Here is a 16,854-nt window from a genome sequence, read left to right on the forward strand (position 1 = left end):
CTCAGGTCTGGAGCTGCTGATGTCTCTCCTCTTCATCCTGCTTCTGGCCTGCCCTCTCCTTCCCACCCTCCTTCCTCAGAGACTGGAGGCAGGGGAGCCTGGAGGCTGCGTTGAGTCCTTCTCTTCCCCTGCGTGCTGTGTGAGCTTGGCCAAGTGGCTCACCTACTCTGAGCCTCCCTTCCCTCATCTGTGAAATAGACATACTACTTTTTTTTTTTTCAATCGCTGGAGTTCCTGGGAGAATTAAATAAACTCGGGTCTATAGGGCACTGAACAGTCAACAAATACTTTGACAAACATGAAGGGCCAGTGTGAGTCTGGGGAGAGGAGGCAGGAGAGAGCAGCAATTCTCACCACTCAATGCCACATCCCCAGGATTGACCCTTTCATGAGCGGCAAAGTCCCTGACTCCATAAAATATTAACAGCCCAGCAAAGGGCAGGGCTCAAGTTGTGACCCATGTGCCCTAGGGTTGCACAAAAAGAGGTTGTTCAGTCCAAGGATAGTCTTTACAGGTGGGCCCTGGACAAAGCGGGTATGAGGAGGAACTGGGAAGCTCCTCCCTCCTTTCTTCCCTCCTCCCTGGACTCTCTCACCAACCCAGCCTGAAATTCCACCATTGGCAACTTCTGTGCTTTAAGCCAGAAATTGGTAAACTATGGTACGTATTTGTTCTCATGAAGCCTGCAGGCTAAGAATGGTTTTTGCATTTGTAAATGGCTTAAAAAAAAAAAAAAGACTGTTCTGTAACACATGAAAATTGCACGAACTTTAAAACCTAGACAGTATATTAAAAAGCAGAGACATTGCCAACAAAGGTCTGTCTAGTCAAAGTTATGGTTTTTCCAGTGGTCATGTATGGATGTGAGAGTTGGACTATAAAGAAAGCTGAGCGCCCAAGAATTGATGCTTTTGAACTGTGGCGTTGGAGAAGACTCTTGAGAGTCCCTTGAACTGCAAGGAGATCCAACCAGTCCATCCTAAAGAAAATCAGTCCTGAATATTCATTGGAAGGACTGATGCTGAAGCTGAAACTCCAATACTTTGGCCACCTGATGCGAAGAACCGACTCATTAGAAAAGACCCTGATGCTGGGAAAGATTGAAGGTGGGAGGAGAAGGGGATGACAGAGGATGAGATGGTTGGATGGTATCACCAACGTGATGGACATGAATTTGAGTAGGCTCCGGGAGTTGGTGATGGACAGGGAAACCTAACATGCTGCAGTCCATGGGGTCACAAAGAGTCAGACACGACTGAGCGACTGAACTGAACCGAACTTAAAACACAAATGAAGCATTATTGGAAGCCAGTCACTCCTTCTCTGTGTGTTGACTGGGACTGCGTTTGCAGGGCAATGGCCAGGGGAGAAGTTTAATGTTTTCCCCAAAGCCAAAACGATTCTCTATTCGGTCCTTTACTGAAGATGCTCACAGACCCCCAGTTCAAGAGAAGATGAAGGGTTAGCTGCTCAGTTGTGTCAGACTCTTTGAGATCCCACAGACTGTGCCCACCAGGCTCCTCTGTACATGGAACTCTCCTGGCAAGAATACTGGAGTAGGTGGTATTCTTCTCCAGGGCATCTTCCCAACCAAGGGACTGAACCCAGGTCTCCTGCATTGCAGGCTGATTCTTTACCATCTTCAGCCATCAGGGAAGCCTGGTTCAAAAGAAACAAACTTTGAAATTGAGAGCACCCTGGGGAAGATTCAGTTGGGGCTGTTGGTGGGAGTCCCAGTCTAACCACTAACCAGTCACCTATCATGCAAGGGACTGGACCCTGTTCCCTCTGAGTGTCCTTTTCTCCACCTATAAAATGCACGCAGCGACTCATCTGTTCACCCCAGCCCGGCTGGAAGGGCTCTGTTTATGAAGTCTTATCTCCATGCATCCCTTAGTGGGAAATAACTCTGCTTTTCTTGTTGCCCAGATGAGAGGCTGGGGGTGCTAAGGAGGAGGTCAGTGTCACACAACAAAGAACCCATCCTCTTCAGAAGCATGTGGAAGAGAAACAGCCTTTCTGCCAGAGGCTGTGTTTAGGGGCAGCTGGCACAGGCGATCGCTGAGGCAGGGGGCTGCAGGCAGCCCGGGCAGGAGGGCAGGGAGCGGGGAGCTCGAGAAACAGCATTGCTGGGCTTCTGACGAATCCTCTCCCTGCTCACTGGAGACAGGTCCATACAAACACAGGCATTCCAATCGTGTCCCTCACCAGCTCACCCCGTGGAAGCCAAGACCCCTACAGGGGCCCCACAGGCCCCCAGAGTGTACCTGGCCCTCTTTGGTTTCTGATCGTACTCCACAGCCCCCCACCCCTCCCGCTGAGCAGCAGCATCCTTCCACCTGGGGTGGGGGGACACCCTGGTATTTGTGGTTCCCTCTGCCAGAATGCCCTTCTGCCGACTTCTGCACGGCTGTCTCCCTCACCTTCCTTGGGTCTCTGTTCCAACGCCACCTACTCAGTGAGGCCTACCCTGACGGCCTATTAAAAATTGCCCCCTGAACCCCCACCTTCCCAGCTGAGTTTTTCTCCCCAGCACCCTCGCTAACTGACAAATACACGTTTCACTCTTCATTTCCTTGCCGTCTATAAACCTTTGCCATGAGAACATAAGCTTCACGAGCACAGGAATTTTACGTTCACTGTCTGGCACGTAAGTAGGACCTAATGACTCTCTAGTGGATGATGAAATGATCAAATGTAATTAATTCATTAAATACGTCGACTTAAAAGTATTTACAACCTGAAAGTTGAAAGTTATGTTTTATTCGGTGGCAACTCTTAGGACTTCAAGCCTGGGAGGCAGCATCTCAAGTTAGCCTGAGAAAACTGCTCGGAGGAGGCGAGGGTAGGAGCCAGGTTATACAGAAGTTTTGCAACAAAGGGCAGGTATGCTGAACATTAGAAGACTACTGTTAAAGGAAACCAGATGTCCCAAGTGAAGGAATGGAGTGCTTTTCTGTGTATGAGAGGATGCAAGGCTCACTGAACTCAGTCCTTTCAAAGGCACCTCAGCCACCTGGGGTCAGCTTCCTGTGTTTTTCACATCCTGAGCTTCCTTGGGGCTGGCCAGCTCACATTGGAGGGCTGACATCCTTGTTTACTGATATGGCAGGAAATAGTCCATTCCTCAAATACAATTAGCAATTATTTTAAATTAAGAATTACTCTTTGTTACCAGGGAAAGCTGCTGTCTGTGTGATACATCTCCTTCTTAATTTAATTATCCCCACAGCCCTGGGTTGAGGGCACTCTCATATTTTCGTATTTTTGGCTGAGGAAAGTGCGCCCAGAAAGGTGCCAGGGCCACCCTATCCATGAGGAGCCTGGGCTCCATTGACGGGGAGGGCCGTGTTAGCCCCATCTCACCAGGGGACTGAACCACCAGGACCTAAAGGGTGGCGGTCTCCGTCCCAAAGACCCTTCTTACCAAAGCAAAATAACTGGAGGAAGAAACCAAAGTGGTAAACACGGACGTTTTTATGGTTTCCATACACAGGCGCTTCAGGATGACAATGCCAGGTATGCGGGTGGGGGGCGGACAGCGGCTGTGGCCCCCGCCCCCCTCAAGTGTCTCCAGGCGCTGCGTCCCGGCCCGGGGTCCCCTGGGGCTTGCGGAAAGACCGCAGAAGCCGATCAGGCTTCACTCACTCCAGCTGCCTGCTGCCTTCGCCACCTAAGGACAGCGTTTGTCACCTGCCTGCTGGGCTCCACCCCCATGGAGGAGGAAGCTAGGCGAGCTCGGATCCTCGCTGTCCTAGGGTCAAGGCTGCCGCGCCGAGGCGTGTTTGCTGAAGGTCTCGCTGACGCACGAGGACAGGAGAAGATGACGTCGCTTGCCACAGCTGGTGGCATGGGCAAGGGCACCACCTGGGTGGCGGGGGAGGGGGGCGGGGTCCGGTCCTCTCTGCCCCCATCCCCGGAAGTCGCTGCCCCTGCCGCGGCCCTCAGTAGGGGTAGGGGGACACGGCGATGAGCAGGACGAAGACGCTCTGGTGGCGCGGCGCCGCGGCGCGCACGGTGAGCCGGTAGAGGCCGGCGCGGGTGAGCGCGCGGCGGGTGTAGACGGCGCCATGCCCGGCGCGCAGCGGGCGCAGCGCGAAGGGGCTGCGCGGGTCGGGCTCGAGCACGCTGAGCTCCGTGCGGTTGGCGGGGATGCCGGCCTCGGAGAAGGCGGCCAGGCGGGCCACGTCGTGGAGGGCGCGCACGCCCAGGGGCAGCGGCAGCAGCTTGTACTGCAGCGTGGAGGGGCCGCCCGAACTGCAGTCCTGTGAGCAGCGCCGGAAGCACGTCCTGCGGGACAGACAGACCGACCGACTCTGGGTTGCCGTTGGCGTGCCCCGCCGCCCGCATAAAGCAGACTCCACCCCCAACTCCCGCAGCGCAGCTGTGAGCTGCCCGACCATCACCTCGCGCGCTCCATGCCTCTACAAGCGGCACTGTTAGCCCATTTTAGAGAGCAGCAAACTGAGGCCTCAAGAAACCAGAGACCTGCCCTTTCCCACCAGAACAGGTGCCCCATCAGTGATAAGCCCTCTGGGCACTCCGGAGCGGGGTAAGGGGGGCTTCTCTCGTAGCTCAATTGGTAAAGAATCTGCCTGCAATGCAGGAGACCAGGGTTTGATCCCTGGCTGGGGAATATCCCCTGGAGAAGGAAATGGCAACCCACTCCAGTATTCTTGCCTAGAGAAACCCATGGACAGTGGAGCCTGGTGGGCTACAGTCCATGGGCTCTGCAAGGAATCGGACATGACTTAGCGACTAAACCATCATCACCCCCAAGGGGGTTCAGCCTTGCCAAGGGCGCCCACTCTGTCTCTCCCACCCTGCTGCAAGCCTCAGCCTGCTGCTCCTGCTAAGTCGCTTCAGTCGTGTCCGACTCTGTGCGACCCCATAGACAGCAGCCCACCAGGCTGCCCCGTCCCTGGGATTCTCCAGGCAAGAACACTGGAGTGGGTTGCCGTTTCCTTCCCCAATGCCTGAAAGTGAAAAGTGAAAGTGAAGTTGCTCAGTTAGGCTTCGTGATTCATAGAGCCCCAGGCAGGTCACCACCCAAAATCCTTGCCCTGATGGCTGCACCTCCTGCCAGCCAAGGCCCCTTCGTCTGTGCATCTTTATGAGTATCTGTAGCCACAGTGAGAGACCTGGAGGGAACGTGTTTTGTGTTTGTGTGGCTGTGTGTGTTTCAGTCCTCGGGTTTTGCGTGGGGTTCTGGGTGGAGTTTATGCGCCTGTGCGTGTGTTCCTGTGTCCGCTTTCCTGAGTGGACTCACGTGTTCCCACGTGTCTCTGTGTGTCCATCCCCCAGCACCCCTGCCTCCCAGGTCTCTCCTGGCTCTGGCCTCCCCCTGCGCTCCGTGCTTAGCGGGGGCAGTGCTGTGCAGGAAACGATAACGGTTCAAGTGAGTTCACATCCCAAACAGCTGCGCGAAGAGTGCTTTTCTTGATGGCATGTTGCCCCTGAGCTTAGGAGCCCCGCCCAGGAGTTCTGGCAGGGTTGACCCTCTGGCCCTTCAAGGGCCTCTGGGCCGAGACAGGGCCTTCCTGGAGAAGGAGGAGTTGGGCTCTCCAGGAGCCAGAGCTGCCCCGCTCTTGGCAGACCATCCGCCCCCACCTCCCTACCCCCAACCAGCTCAGCCCTTACCCGGGGCTGGAGCCCTGCCGGTAGGTGGCGGGGCACGGCGTGTCCACACACTGGTAGCTGCCACGGGTGTTGAAGCACATCTGGCCGGGCCCGCACTCGATGCCGTCCTCCTCACACTCGTTGATGTCTGGGCAGGCAGGTGGGTGAGGAGAGCAGGGTGAAGACGTGGGGCGAAGGGGAAAGAGCCCAAGGCAGGAGCCAGGAGGTGTGGTGGGGAGGGGCGGGTTAGGTGGGAGAGCGATGCCCTCAGAGGACAGCGAGGTGGGCAGCCCCTTGCCCGGTCCCCAGCCAGCCTGACACTGTGAGAGCCCAGCTGGCAGGCCCCTGGTACCTCCCCTTCTCCCCAGGTGGGCACTCTGGGGACCGCTGAGCCTGGAGCTGGCGTAGAGAGGCTGAGGGAGACGATGACTGCCCTAGGCCCCGAGAGGCCACGGCCAGTGATCCTTCTCTGCCTCCCCATCCCCGTAGGAGCCCCACCCTCTCAGAGGCCATTCGGTGACCCCCACGGTAGAGTGAGGCATGGCGACTGGTGAGGCAGACACGGGGGTTCCTGCTTTATAGAGAAGCGGCAGCTTGACCTGCTGCAGGGCACCTTAGGGGAAATGTGCTGGCCTGGGGCTTAGAGGGCTTCCCTTCTACTCCCAGCAGCCGCCGCCTTGCTGAGCATGGGCTCTGTGCCCACCCTCCTCCTCCAGACATTTATTGGAGGGGCCGTGTGAGCCCCACCTCGCCAGGAGGCCGAGACACGGAGAGATGAAGTGAGTTGTCCAGGGACACACGGCCCAGCTGCGTTCAGAGCCTGTCCACAACAATTTCTTAGTTCCCGCTGGGAGTGTGGGTCCCGTTCTGGCTCTGGCCACCTGGGTGGGGGGCAGCACGTACCCCCTCCCTGCCCCTCCATCACCGGGGATGGTTGAGAGGGGACTGGAGAGAGCAGCCTGGGTGAGAGACGCCCCTTCCTGCTCACCCTGGCAGTTCTTCCCGCTGGGGAGGAGGCGGTAGCCTGCGGGGCAGAGGCACTGGTAGCTGCCCTCTGTGTTTCGGCAGGCGTGTTGGCACAGGTTCCTCACGCGGCACTCATCCAGGTCTGGCCCCGGGGCGGGGTAGGGGGTGCAGGCAGAGAAACATTGAGTCATGAATGCCCAGGGGGCCGCACGCCTGCCCACCGCCAGGCTCGGGACAAGCCAGGGAGATCCCCTGCTCCCTGCCGTGCCCCTCCCTGGTGGCTCAGACATGGTAAAGCATCCGCCTACAGTATGGGAGACCCGGGTTCAGTCCCTGGGTCCAGAAAATCTCCTGGAGAAGGAAACGGCAACCCACTCCAGTATTCTTGCCTGGAAAGTCCCTTGGACGGAGGAGCCTGGTAGGCTACAGTCCATGGGGTTGCAAAGAGTCAGACAGGACAGAGCCACTTCGCTTTCATGCCCCACCCAACGCTGGATGGGGAGGTTGGGAGAGTCCTTGGGCTCCATGTGCACCAAGCCATAGGGTGGGGGTGGGGGGCAGATAGCGCTCCCAGGACAGACGGTTCTGCCCAGGCAGCGATGCTGAAATGCACCTGCCTTCCAAGCTACCTTCCCCTTCCCTGTCTGCTGCCCAGCGCCAGCCTGCCTCCACACAAGGGCCCTCGACCCGCATGATTCTCGAGCACTCCCCAGTCCCTGCTGACCTTCTCAGGTCAACCTGGACCATTCTCCTTCCCTCCCTGACTGCTTCACCTCTGCGCACCGGAGGAGGGTTCCTCCAAGTGGGTTCCTGAGAACACTTGCCTTCCCTCTGGGTAATGCGAATGTGAAAGTCGCTCAGTCGTGTCAGACTCTTTGCGACCCCATGGACTATACATCCATGGAATTCTCCAGCCCGGAATACTGGAGTGGGTAGCCTTTCCCTTCTCCAGGGGATCTTCCCAACACAGGGGTCAAACCCAGGTCTCCTATATTGCAGGTGGATTCTTTACCAGCTGAGCCACAAGGGGTAAAGTAGTCCTGAAGTCAAAAGGTTTGGAAAACGCTCCACCCACTTTGGAAGCCCCTGCCCATTGGCACAGCCGGGGTTCTGAGAAACCACGTAGTGAGGAGGCAGCGTCCGCCTGCATCGCCCATTCTACTTGCCTGTGAACCCTGGGTTTCTGAACACGGGCATGGTGCCCACACGCCCAGCCCGGGGGCCTGAGACAGCATAGCAGGGTGTGTCCCGCGGGGTTCAGTCTTACCTGTGCAGACGCCGTTCTGCCGGATGAAGCCGGGCAGGCACCAGGCCCGGCCCATGCTCAGGGCTCTGGGGCCCGGTCGGAGGGAGATCCAGGCATGGTAGGACCCCCCGGGCTTGGGGGCACGGGCCCGCAGCCAGTCCACCAGGGGGTCCCAGTGGCTGACGGTGGTCACGTTTGGTTCACTGCGCTCCAGCGGGCTACAAGTCTTGCCATCGCGGAAGAGAGTCTGGCCTGGCGGGCACAGGCAGCGGTAGCCGCCCTGGAGGTTGTGGCACTGGTAGGCACAGGGCCCGGGCAGCTGCAGGCACTCGTTGATATCTGGAGGGGAGCAGGGCCAGGTGAGAGGTGGCTGGGTCTCAGAGAAGCTTTGCCAAGAAGGAGCCTGGAGGCTGAAGGGAGGAGTGTTGAGGGACCCATTGAGGGACCGTGGGGTCTGGGGCTCGGGACTGGGGGAGATGGGAACCTCTCGGGGCACTAGAAGGTGACCTTGCTGGGCAGGGGGTGGGAAACAGCAGGCGAAGCACAGATCAGGCATGTGCTGGGTGCACAATTGGTTTTGGCTCCTATTTCTATTCACTGAACTCAAGTGACATCCTTGTTATGACGGCTCCCTGCCTGTGAGGTGGGGGTGCTGACCAGGGTCCCAGCGAGGGGGTGGCTCTCCCCATACCTAGGCAGGGCAGGCCGGGGCCCTGGACCCGGTAGCCCCTGGGGCAGCTGCAGTGGTGCCCGCCTGGGATGTTCTCACAAATCTGGTTGTAGTGACACTCATCCATCTGCTCCAGACACTCGTCCACATCTGGAAAGGCAAGAGCAAGGGTGGGCCGGGTTGGGGGCCGGGAGGGAGGGTTGCTGAGCCCAGAGCCCCTCCCCCAGGGCACATCGCGCCTCTCAGGTTCTGAGCCTCATCCCTGTCTCCTTCTTCACCTTCAGTGCCAGCAGGTGGGATGCCAGCCTTTGCAACCACTACTTTTAATTACACCAGGTTTGGAGGATAAGAAAGGTATGGGCTCAAAGGAAGGAAGGGGCTTTAAAGGTGGGCTTTGGAAGCACGGGGTGTCCCTGGCAGCTCCGACAGTGAAGAATCTGCCTGCAATGCAGGAGACCCAGGTTCGATCCTGGGTGGGCAAGATCCCCTGGAGAAAGCAATGGCAACCCACTCCAGTATTTTTGCCCGGGAAATCCCATTGCCTGGTGGGCCGGCTACAGTCCATGGGGGTCACAAAGAGTCAGACACGACTGAGTGGCTTAACGCTTTTGGAGGCAGAGCCCCAAGTTTGGACTGAACTCTGCCATGTCTCTTGATCTTTGTGTCAGGAACATCCCCTCCCTGAGCCTCAGTTTCCTCATCTGTAAAAAGGGGTCACGACAGGACTCCTTCATGGAGTCATGGGGAGAAAACTGGCTCGTGCATGTGAAGGGTTTAGGACCCTGGCGTATGGGCAGAGCTCGGAATATGGTGAGAAAGAAGGAAGGGAGAGCAGCAAGAAGACAGGAGGCAGAGGAGTCCTACAGTCACCGGAATGGAGTGACTGCCTCTTCTGAGTCCAAATTGACCACACTCTCCCCACCCTCAGAGGAGCCAGAAAGAAAGAAAGTGAAGTCCCTCAGTCGTGTCTGACTCTGTGGCCCCATGGACTGTAGGCCCCATTTTTCAGGCAAGAGTACTGGAGTGGGTTGCCATTTCCTTCTCCAGGGGATCTTCCTGACCCAGGGATCAAACATGGGTCTCCAGCATTGCAGGCAGATGCTTCTACTGTCTGAGCCACGAGAGAAGCCCAAGGACCCAGCATCATGAAAGCCTGGAATGCTAGGGCAGGAAGGACCCTAGAAGTCACATATCCAGGGCTGGCACCTAGGTTTCATCTCGAAGGGCAGCTGCTGTAGTCACTGTAGCTGAAGAAGCTGTGTTAAGAAGGCTGCAGAGGCTGGACCATGACCCATGAGGGGAGATGGTAGCAGAGGTAACCTGTGTTTGCCATCCCTGACCTGGCCCCCCTTCATCAGGCAGACAGATGACAAACCTGGGGCCTAGAAAGGAGAAGGGTAGTTGCCAAGGGTACGTGGACCTCCTGTGCCCAGCTCAGGCTTCCTCCCCAGCCTCTCTGGGTTCCTTCTGCCAAGACTTCCAGCTTCCCTGAAGGCCCAGTGTTCCAGTGACACACGACAGGCCCTCTGGTGCGCCCCGGCAACCACTGGGCTTCCAGGAGCAGGACAGTTCAGCCCCCTGCCCTGATCACCTTCACAACTGGCTCCATCGGCGGCCACCCGGAAGCCAGGCCTGCAGTCGGGCAGGCAGTGGTAGGACCCCAGCAGGTTCACGCAGCGCTGATCCTCTTGGCAGAGGTCGGCCTCCCACGCACACTCGTCCACATCTGGGGGCGGGCGGGGCGCATGAACACTTGTCCCCAGGCCTAGCCCACCTACACAGGCTTTGTCCCCCCAGGCAAGGACACCCCTGGCATGAAGGTCCCCGCCCCTCCTTCTAGCGCTGGCCATTATCTCAACACCCCCAGGAGCACAGAGCCCACCCTGAGGGGCCCTGGGCCTGGCCTGTGGCGTCTGAAGTGAGGCTGCAGACAGTGCCCTTTGGGTGCCCCAAAGCAGACACCCGGCAGTGCCAGGCCCCACTGGTGGGATGGAAGACACAGGCGGGGTATCAGTGTCTAGACTGCAGCTCACGGTCAGCTTTGTTGTCCAGCAACTTCGATAAAGGGGGGGCAGGTAGAACACGAGGGGACAGGTGGGTGTCAGCTCACTTCCAGTTGACTGGAAATGCCTGCTGAGGCCCGGGAAGGCTTCTCAGGGGGTGTGCGTGCGGTGAGCATGTGTATGTCTTTGAGGAGCCCCTTCACCCCCAAGTACTTGAGCCTCCCTGCTCTGAGGCCCTCAAAACAGCAAGTTTTTCATGAGAACAGGGCATTGGAACCCCGTAGCTCACATTCCCTGAGGGGTGTGCCCCCTGGCCCAGGGTCCAAGCCCGAAATCTCCTTGTGTGCATTTGGGCCAGGTCCCCAGTGAGCCTCTCCCCCCAGGGGCCCGCTCACCTCTGCAGGTCCTTTCGTCCCTGGCCAGGGTGAAGCCAGCCGGGCAGGAGCAGGAGAAGCGGCCGGGGGCGTTGTGGCAGGAGTGGGAGCAGGGCCGGGGGCCGTCAGAGCACTCGTCCCTGTCTGCGGGGAGGGTAGGGGTCTGGCGGTCTGTGCTCCCCAGGCCCTCCCGCCAGCTCGCCCCTCCTAGGCCAGGAGGCCTCCCTCGTCCGTGCCGCGGTGGGGAGGGCGCTCACCCACACAGAACTCTCCCTGGGCGTCCAGCTCAAAGCCCTCTGGGCAGCCAACCTCATTCTCTTCTGCAAGGCAAAGGGGACAGGCCCTGAGTTCACGCGGGCCCCAAGGCCCAAGGGGCCTGGCAAGGGATGGCCCAGGCTCATCTGGGGGCCCTGGCTGGGGCCGTGGGAGCTGGGGAGACAGCCCGGGCCTCACCAGCTTGCAGGGCTGTGGAGAGCTGGAAGCGCAGGGCCTCGGCCTCGGGGTCGAAGGCCGAGCTGATAGCGGAGGCCCGCAGGTGCTGCACCAGCTGGGGCTGGGGGCCCTGGGCCGCGCTGTACCGGATGCTGTGGTTGCAGCGGAGGAACGAGCGGAGGCTGTCCTGCAGGAAGCTCTGCGTGGAGCCCACGAAGAGCCGGCCGGGCCCCGTCTGCACATACCGCTCCTGGAAGTCCTGGGCGGGGTGGGGGGTGGGGAGACGAGGACATCAGGGTACCAACTTCCAAGGGGTAAGGGACCCTGAGTCCCCGACTTGGGGCGTGGGCCTTTCAGCTCTGCTTCCAACCACCTGGGCTCCCTCGGGCTCTCGGGGAAGCTGGACCCAGAGCGTCCTCCCTCTGGGGGGCTGGTCCTCCCCTAAGTCCAGCCAGGCCAGGCCCAGCCCTTGCTGGGGATCCAGGAAGGAAAGTGGGCTTGGCTGCTTGCGGGCAACAGTGGAGGGGGTGGGGGGCATAGGGACAGGGCCTCCCGCCCTCTCTCTCCCCCTCCACCTGCACACCCCAGGGCTCGCCCCCCGCCCCCCTACAACCTGCACTTGCAGGCCTGCATCCGCTAGGCTCTCGGGGACGACGCCATTGACCGCCACATCGAGGAGCAGGAGGCCGTTGGGATCCAGGCCCCGGGCCACCTGGGTCATAGTGAGCAGCTCCCCTGCAACCCACCCAACCCCCCGAGGCTGGAGTCACCGTGGGGCAGAAGCCCAGGGCTCGGACCTCAGCCCCACCTGGCCCACCTCGGGGAAGACCACCCCCCCAGCCCCCCGCTTACCTGTGGCAAATTCCACATGCGACTCCTGCTGGAAGCTGCCCCCCGTCAGGGAGTGGCCGTTCAGGGCGTCTCCAATCTCTCCGGCCAGGGCCCAGTAGATGGGGGCGATGGTAACCACGAGCACCCTCATCAGAGGCCCTGGAGGGGTGGACACACGGACCGGATCCTAAGGGCAGCTGCTCTCCTGCTCAAGGTCCCTCTGTGGCTCCCTATGGCCCCAGTAGGAGAGATCTGTCCCTTCCCCACCACCGCCCGGGCCCAGCCTTGTGATTACCTGGGCCAGAACCTGGGAAGCGGTGAAGACAATATCTACTTCATGGACTAATTGTGAAAATTAGCAAAATATATTTATGCAGAGAAATCCATTTAGTATTCAACTGAATTCAATAAATACTGAGGGCTACTGGGTCACCACAGAGCCCAGAACTGTATAGACCATCACTGTATACATGCTGGACCAAGTTGAAAATTAACCAAGTCTCCTAACTTGTAGACACCTTCCATAAGAGCCTGGGAGACACAGGATTGGTCTAAACCACTGACTTGGAAAAAGGAGCAAAAAAAAAAAGTCCTGGACAAGGATTCTCAGATCTCTCATGAAGCTCAGCCTCCACTTGGCGCAGGTGGGATCTGGGACTGGAGGAAGGGGGAACCCTGCTGGCTTAGGGCCAGGGACCGTCCAGCTTCTCGGCCAAACTGCTGGCTCAGAAGAGGCGCAAGAGGGCTGATGTTCAAGGGAGCTAGCTGGACCCGCATGCCTGGGAGCAGAACCTTCTTGGCCTCTGTGTCTCTGCTTCCACTAAACAGAGCCTGAGCACCTGGCCTGGGGCCAGAGGCTTCTCCACAGCTCATGCTCCTGCAGCTGGAAGAAAAGCAGCTGCATCTGGGCAGTGTCTCACTTGCTCTCTACCGACAGCAGCCTGGAGTGACCCCCTGCAGCTCCGCCCCATTCCCCCCAGCCAGGGCTGACACAGTCTGTGGTCAAGAGCAGTGCTGGAGGGGCTGCTTGTAGCAAAACCCCTTTCAGCACGACCCTCTCCCTGCTCTGGGCCCCCAGGAGGGGATGTAGGAGGCCCTGGGCTGGGTGAGATGGTAGGGTCTGTTACAGCAGCGTTTATAATGTCTCTCCAGAACATTCCATCTGCGTGCATGTGTGTTAAGTTGCTTTAGTCATGCCCCACTCTTTGTGACCCTATTGGCTGTAACCGCCAGCCTCCCGTCTGTGGGATTTCCCGGGCAAGAATACTGGAGTGGGTTGCTCTGCCCTCCTGCAGGGGGTCTTCCCGACCCAGGGACAGAACCTGCGTCTCTTACATCTCCTGCATTGGAAGGTGGGGTCTTCGCACTAGCACCACCTGGGAAGCCCATTTGCTTAGAACACACTATTTTGTGAATTTGTTTGAGAGTGGACATTTCCTGACTCTCCAGGCCTGCTAGATAACTTCATTCTCTACGTTCCCCACGTCTGTCCCCTCCATCCTGAATCCCTTCCTCCTTACTGATGATCCCTTGGCTTCCCTGGCAGCTCTTGCCTTAACAGTGGAGGAAACCTCCCACGGCAATCAATGGGGCAAAAAGTCACGATCTGACCCTGCATTCATATAAACCTGGTCATTTCACACTCTGTCAGGCTGATTAAAAAAAAAAAAAAATGTATCTGGCTGCTCCAGGTCTTAGTTGCAGCATCCAGGACCTAGTTCCCTGACCAGGGATCGAACCCTGGGCCCCTGCATTGAAGGGCATAGAGTTTTAGCCACTGGGCCACCAGGCAAGTCCCCCTCGGGCTGATTTTAAATGCAGTTATTTTGTTTGGTTGGGGGCTGTGGGGTGGGGAGGAAGTGGTCTGCACTTCCACCCACTTTGGTTTGGATTCACCTGGAGTCAGAGGATCCTCTGGCCCCCACTTACCTACACTCGTTGGGATGTGGCTGATGCTGCTGCGGATGGTGGTGACCCCAGAACGTGCCTCCTGTTGCACACTGGTGTTGAGGACGGCTGCGCCAAATTTCTGGCCGTTGATCACCCCGATCATGCTGCCCCGGCTCCCCCGGGGCTCTCCTGTGAGGAAGGAAGAGAACGAGAGGGACACTGTCTGCATCTGTGCCCTCAACACTAGGCAAGCGCTGTTGTCCATTTTCCTGAAGGAGTAAACTGAGGCTCAGAGAGAGGCAGGAACTTGCTCAAGGACACACAGCTCGTGGGTGATGAATTCAACACCTAGGGGATCCTGGCTTTGAGAGGGACGGGGGGCATTTAAGAGGAGGCCCTTGCAGAGATGGTGCCAGCTTCTCATTCCAACACCTTCTTGAAAAGCTGGGCAAGTCAGGCTCCCATGCCACACTGGAGTTGGTTCCTCTACAAAATGAGGAGGTGGGACCACAGACATGCCAAATACCTGTTGGGTTCTAAAATGCCAGGTGATGGGGGGTGGTGGCTGACACACTGGAGGAGCCAGGGTGGAGAGGCAGGGCACCGAGCCAGGAGCTAAATGCCACCACCTGAACACCTCCCATTCCATCAGTACACTGGCTCCAGCCACCCTGCCACTGGCCCCGCTGGGGTGGGCTGGGGTTCTAGCAGCCGCCAGGCAGTCTGCTAGCAGACGCTCTTGAACACTAATCAAATGGACGGTAGGGGCACAGGGGGGTGCTTCCTCTGCCTAATGGGCCAGCTGTCTCGTCTGGACAGATGGCATTCCAGGGGGCAAGAGAACAGAAGCTGGTCTGACTCTCCACTCACCAGCCCTCAGGGGAAATTAACAAGAAATTGCCAATGATCTGTCGAAAAAATAACATAAAACACTCAACTGCCAAGATCCTAAGTGGGTAAATCAGGGGGCTGGTTGATTTTGGATTCCAGGAAGCAGTGCCATTGCCTGCTGGGGTTTGATGAGATTTGATGCCCATCTGGGATGTCTCCTGTCAATATCCACAGCTCTGGGGTTTATCGGGAAACAGGGGAAAGGCCATGAACCTAACCCTGGCCTTGCAATAAGGGGGCAAGGAAGGAATTGGGAGCAGCGGGTAAAACGGCAGCAGTATGGCCCTGGCAGCTGTAGAAGGGGACCGAACCTGGAGGCCAGGGATGACAAGCCCCTGTCTACTTTCTCAGATGTGGGGTGAGTCAGCAGCTTCTTGTCCCCCACAAGGCCAGGATGCTCCCCCCATCCTGGAGAGGGGTAGCGGGCCTCAAAGCCTTTGGACATCTTTTACCTAGCAGTGTCACTGGAAGGAGTGTATCCTATAGAAATATTCAGGCCAGCACACAGAGATGTGCACTACAGGATGGTTTTCAGAGGGGAAACTGGAAAAGAAAAGTCTGTTGCTTGTTTAATGAAGCCAACAGCAATTACGTTTTAAAAATGTTGCTATGGGACTTCCCTGGTGGTCCTGGGGTTAAGACTCAGCACTCCCAACTCGGGCAGCACGAGTTCAATCCCTGATCAAGGAAGATCTCACTGCCCTGTAGTGCAGCCAAAAACATTGTTTTTTTTATTAAAAATAAAAACGTTCCTATGAAATGATATGAAACCATCAAAGAAGCTGTGGACTAGGCTTACGGTCACGGAATATTGTCCATAATAGAGTAAGAAAGATGGCAGGTTGTAAACACAACTTGTACATTTGTACTCATTTGTAAAAGGAAAAAAAAAAAAAGTATATCTTTACATTCAGAGAAAAGGGTACAAATATACACCCCCAATAATTACCTGAGCTATTTCTGATAACGGAATGACCAGAGATAACTGATCACTATTTTTATCTTCATGGATTAAAAAAAATTTTCTGGCCCTTCTACAGTTAACATACATGAGTTAATATAATAATAAAAATTAGTTGTTTCCATTAAAAAAGTAAGGAAGCTGTTATGGATTGAACTGTGTCCTCCTAAAAGGATGTGTTGAAGTCCTAATCCTCAGTACCTGAGCGTGTGACCTTATTTGAAGATAGGGTCTGTATAGAGGGAACCAAGTTAACATGAGGTCAGGAAAGTGGGCCCTAATCTGATATGCTGCTAAGTCGCTTCAGTCATGTCCAACTCTGTGCGACCCCAGAGACGGCAGCCCACCAGGCTCCCCCGTCCCTGGGATTCTCCAGGCGAGAACGCTGGAGTGGGTTGCTATTTCCTTCTCCAATGCATGAAAGTGAAAAGTGAAAGTGAAGTTGACCAGCTGTGTCCGACTCTTTGCGACCCCAGGGACTGCAGCCTACCAGGCTCCTCTGTCCATGGGATTTTCCAGGCAAGAGTACTGGAGTGGGGTGCCATTGCCTTCTCTGAATCTGATATGACTGGGATCCTTATATAAAGGGGAATTTTAAGACAGACATGAGCACAGGAGGAATGCCATGTGATCCTGGAGGCAGAGACCGAAGTGACGCTTCTACAACCAAGGAGGTCTAAAGACTGTCACCAGGGACTTCTCTGGTGGTCCAGTGGATAAAACTCTGCACTTCCTTTGTGGGGGCCTTGGGTTTGATCCCTAGTCAAGGAATAAGAAACTGCATGCCATGTGGTGTGGCCAAAAAATCAAAATCAAAATAAAGACTGCCAGCAAACTACCAGAAGCTAGAGGAGAGGGCTGGATAGATTCTCTGTTACAGATTTTAGAAGCAACCAACCTTGCTGACACCTTGATCTTAGATTTCCACCCTCCTGCGAGATCATACATTTCTGTTGCTTCAGGCCGCCCA

At 57.0% G+C, this 16,854-nt stretch overlaps 1 protein-coding gene across 1 annotated transcript in view; it reads right to left on the minus strand.

The window, feature by feature from the left end:
* Positions 1 to 3,945: 3,945 nt before the first annotated feature.
* HMCN2 (hemicentin 2) overlaps positions 3,946 to 16,854 on the minus strand; it is a 174,811-nt gene continuing 161,902 nt past the window's right edge. The window contains exons 87-98 of the mRNA XM_068970656.1: positions 14,072 to 14,221; positions 12,164 to 12,301; positions 11,925 to 12,046; positions 11,333 to 11,570; positions 11,137 to 11,199; positions 10,901 to 11,023; positions 10,094 to 10,228; positions 8,524 to 8,652; positions 7,854 to 8,171; positions 6,609 to 6,728; positions 5,642 to 5,768; positions 3,946 to 4,291 (exon numbers count right to left, since the gene is read on the minus strand). Of these exons, the coding sequence (XP_068826757.1) occupies positions 3,946 to 4,291; positions 5,642 to 5,768; positions 6,609 to 6,728; positions 7,854 to 8,171; positions 8,524 to 8,652; positions 10,094 to 10,228; positions 10,901 to 11,023; positions 11,137 to 11,199; positions 11,333 to 11,570; positions 11,925 to 12,046; positions 12,164 to 12,301; positions 14,072 to 14,221 (2,009 nt within the window). The remainder of the gene's footprint in view (positions 4,292 to 5,641; positions 5,769 to 6,608; positions 6,729 to 7,853; positions 8,172 to 8,523; positions 8,653 to 10,093; positions 10,229 to 10,900; positions 11,024 to 11,136; positions 11,200 to 11,332; positions 11,571 to 11,924; positions 12,047 to 12,163; positions 12,302 to 14,071; positions 14,222 to 16,854) is intronic.

This window comes from Capricornis sumatraensis, chromosome 1 (assembly GCF_032405125.1).
Source record: "Capricornis sumatraensis isolate serow.1 chromosome 1, serow.2, whole genome shotgun sequence".
In the NCBI taxonomy this organism is placed as follows: domain Eukaryota; kingdom Metazoa; phylum Chordata; class Mammalia; order Artiodactyla; family Bovidae; genus Capricornis; species Capricornis sumatraensis.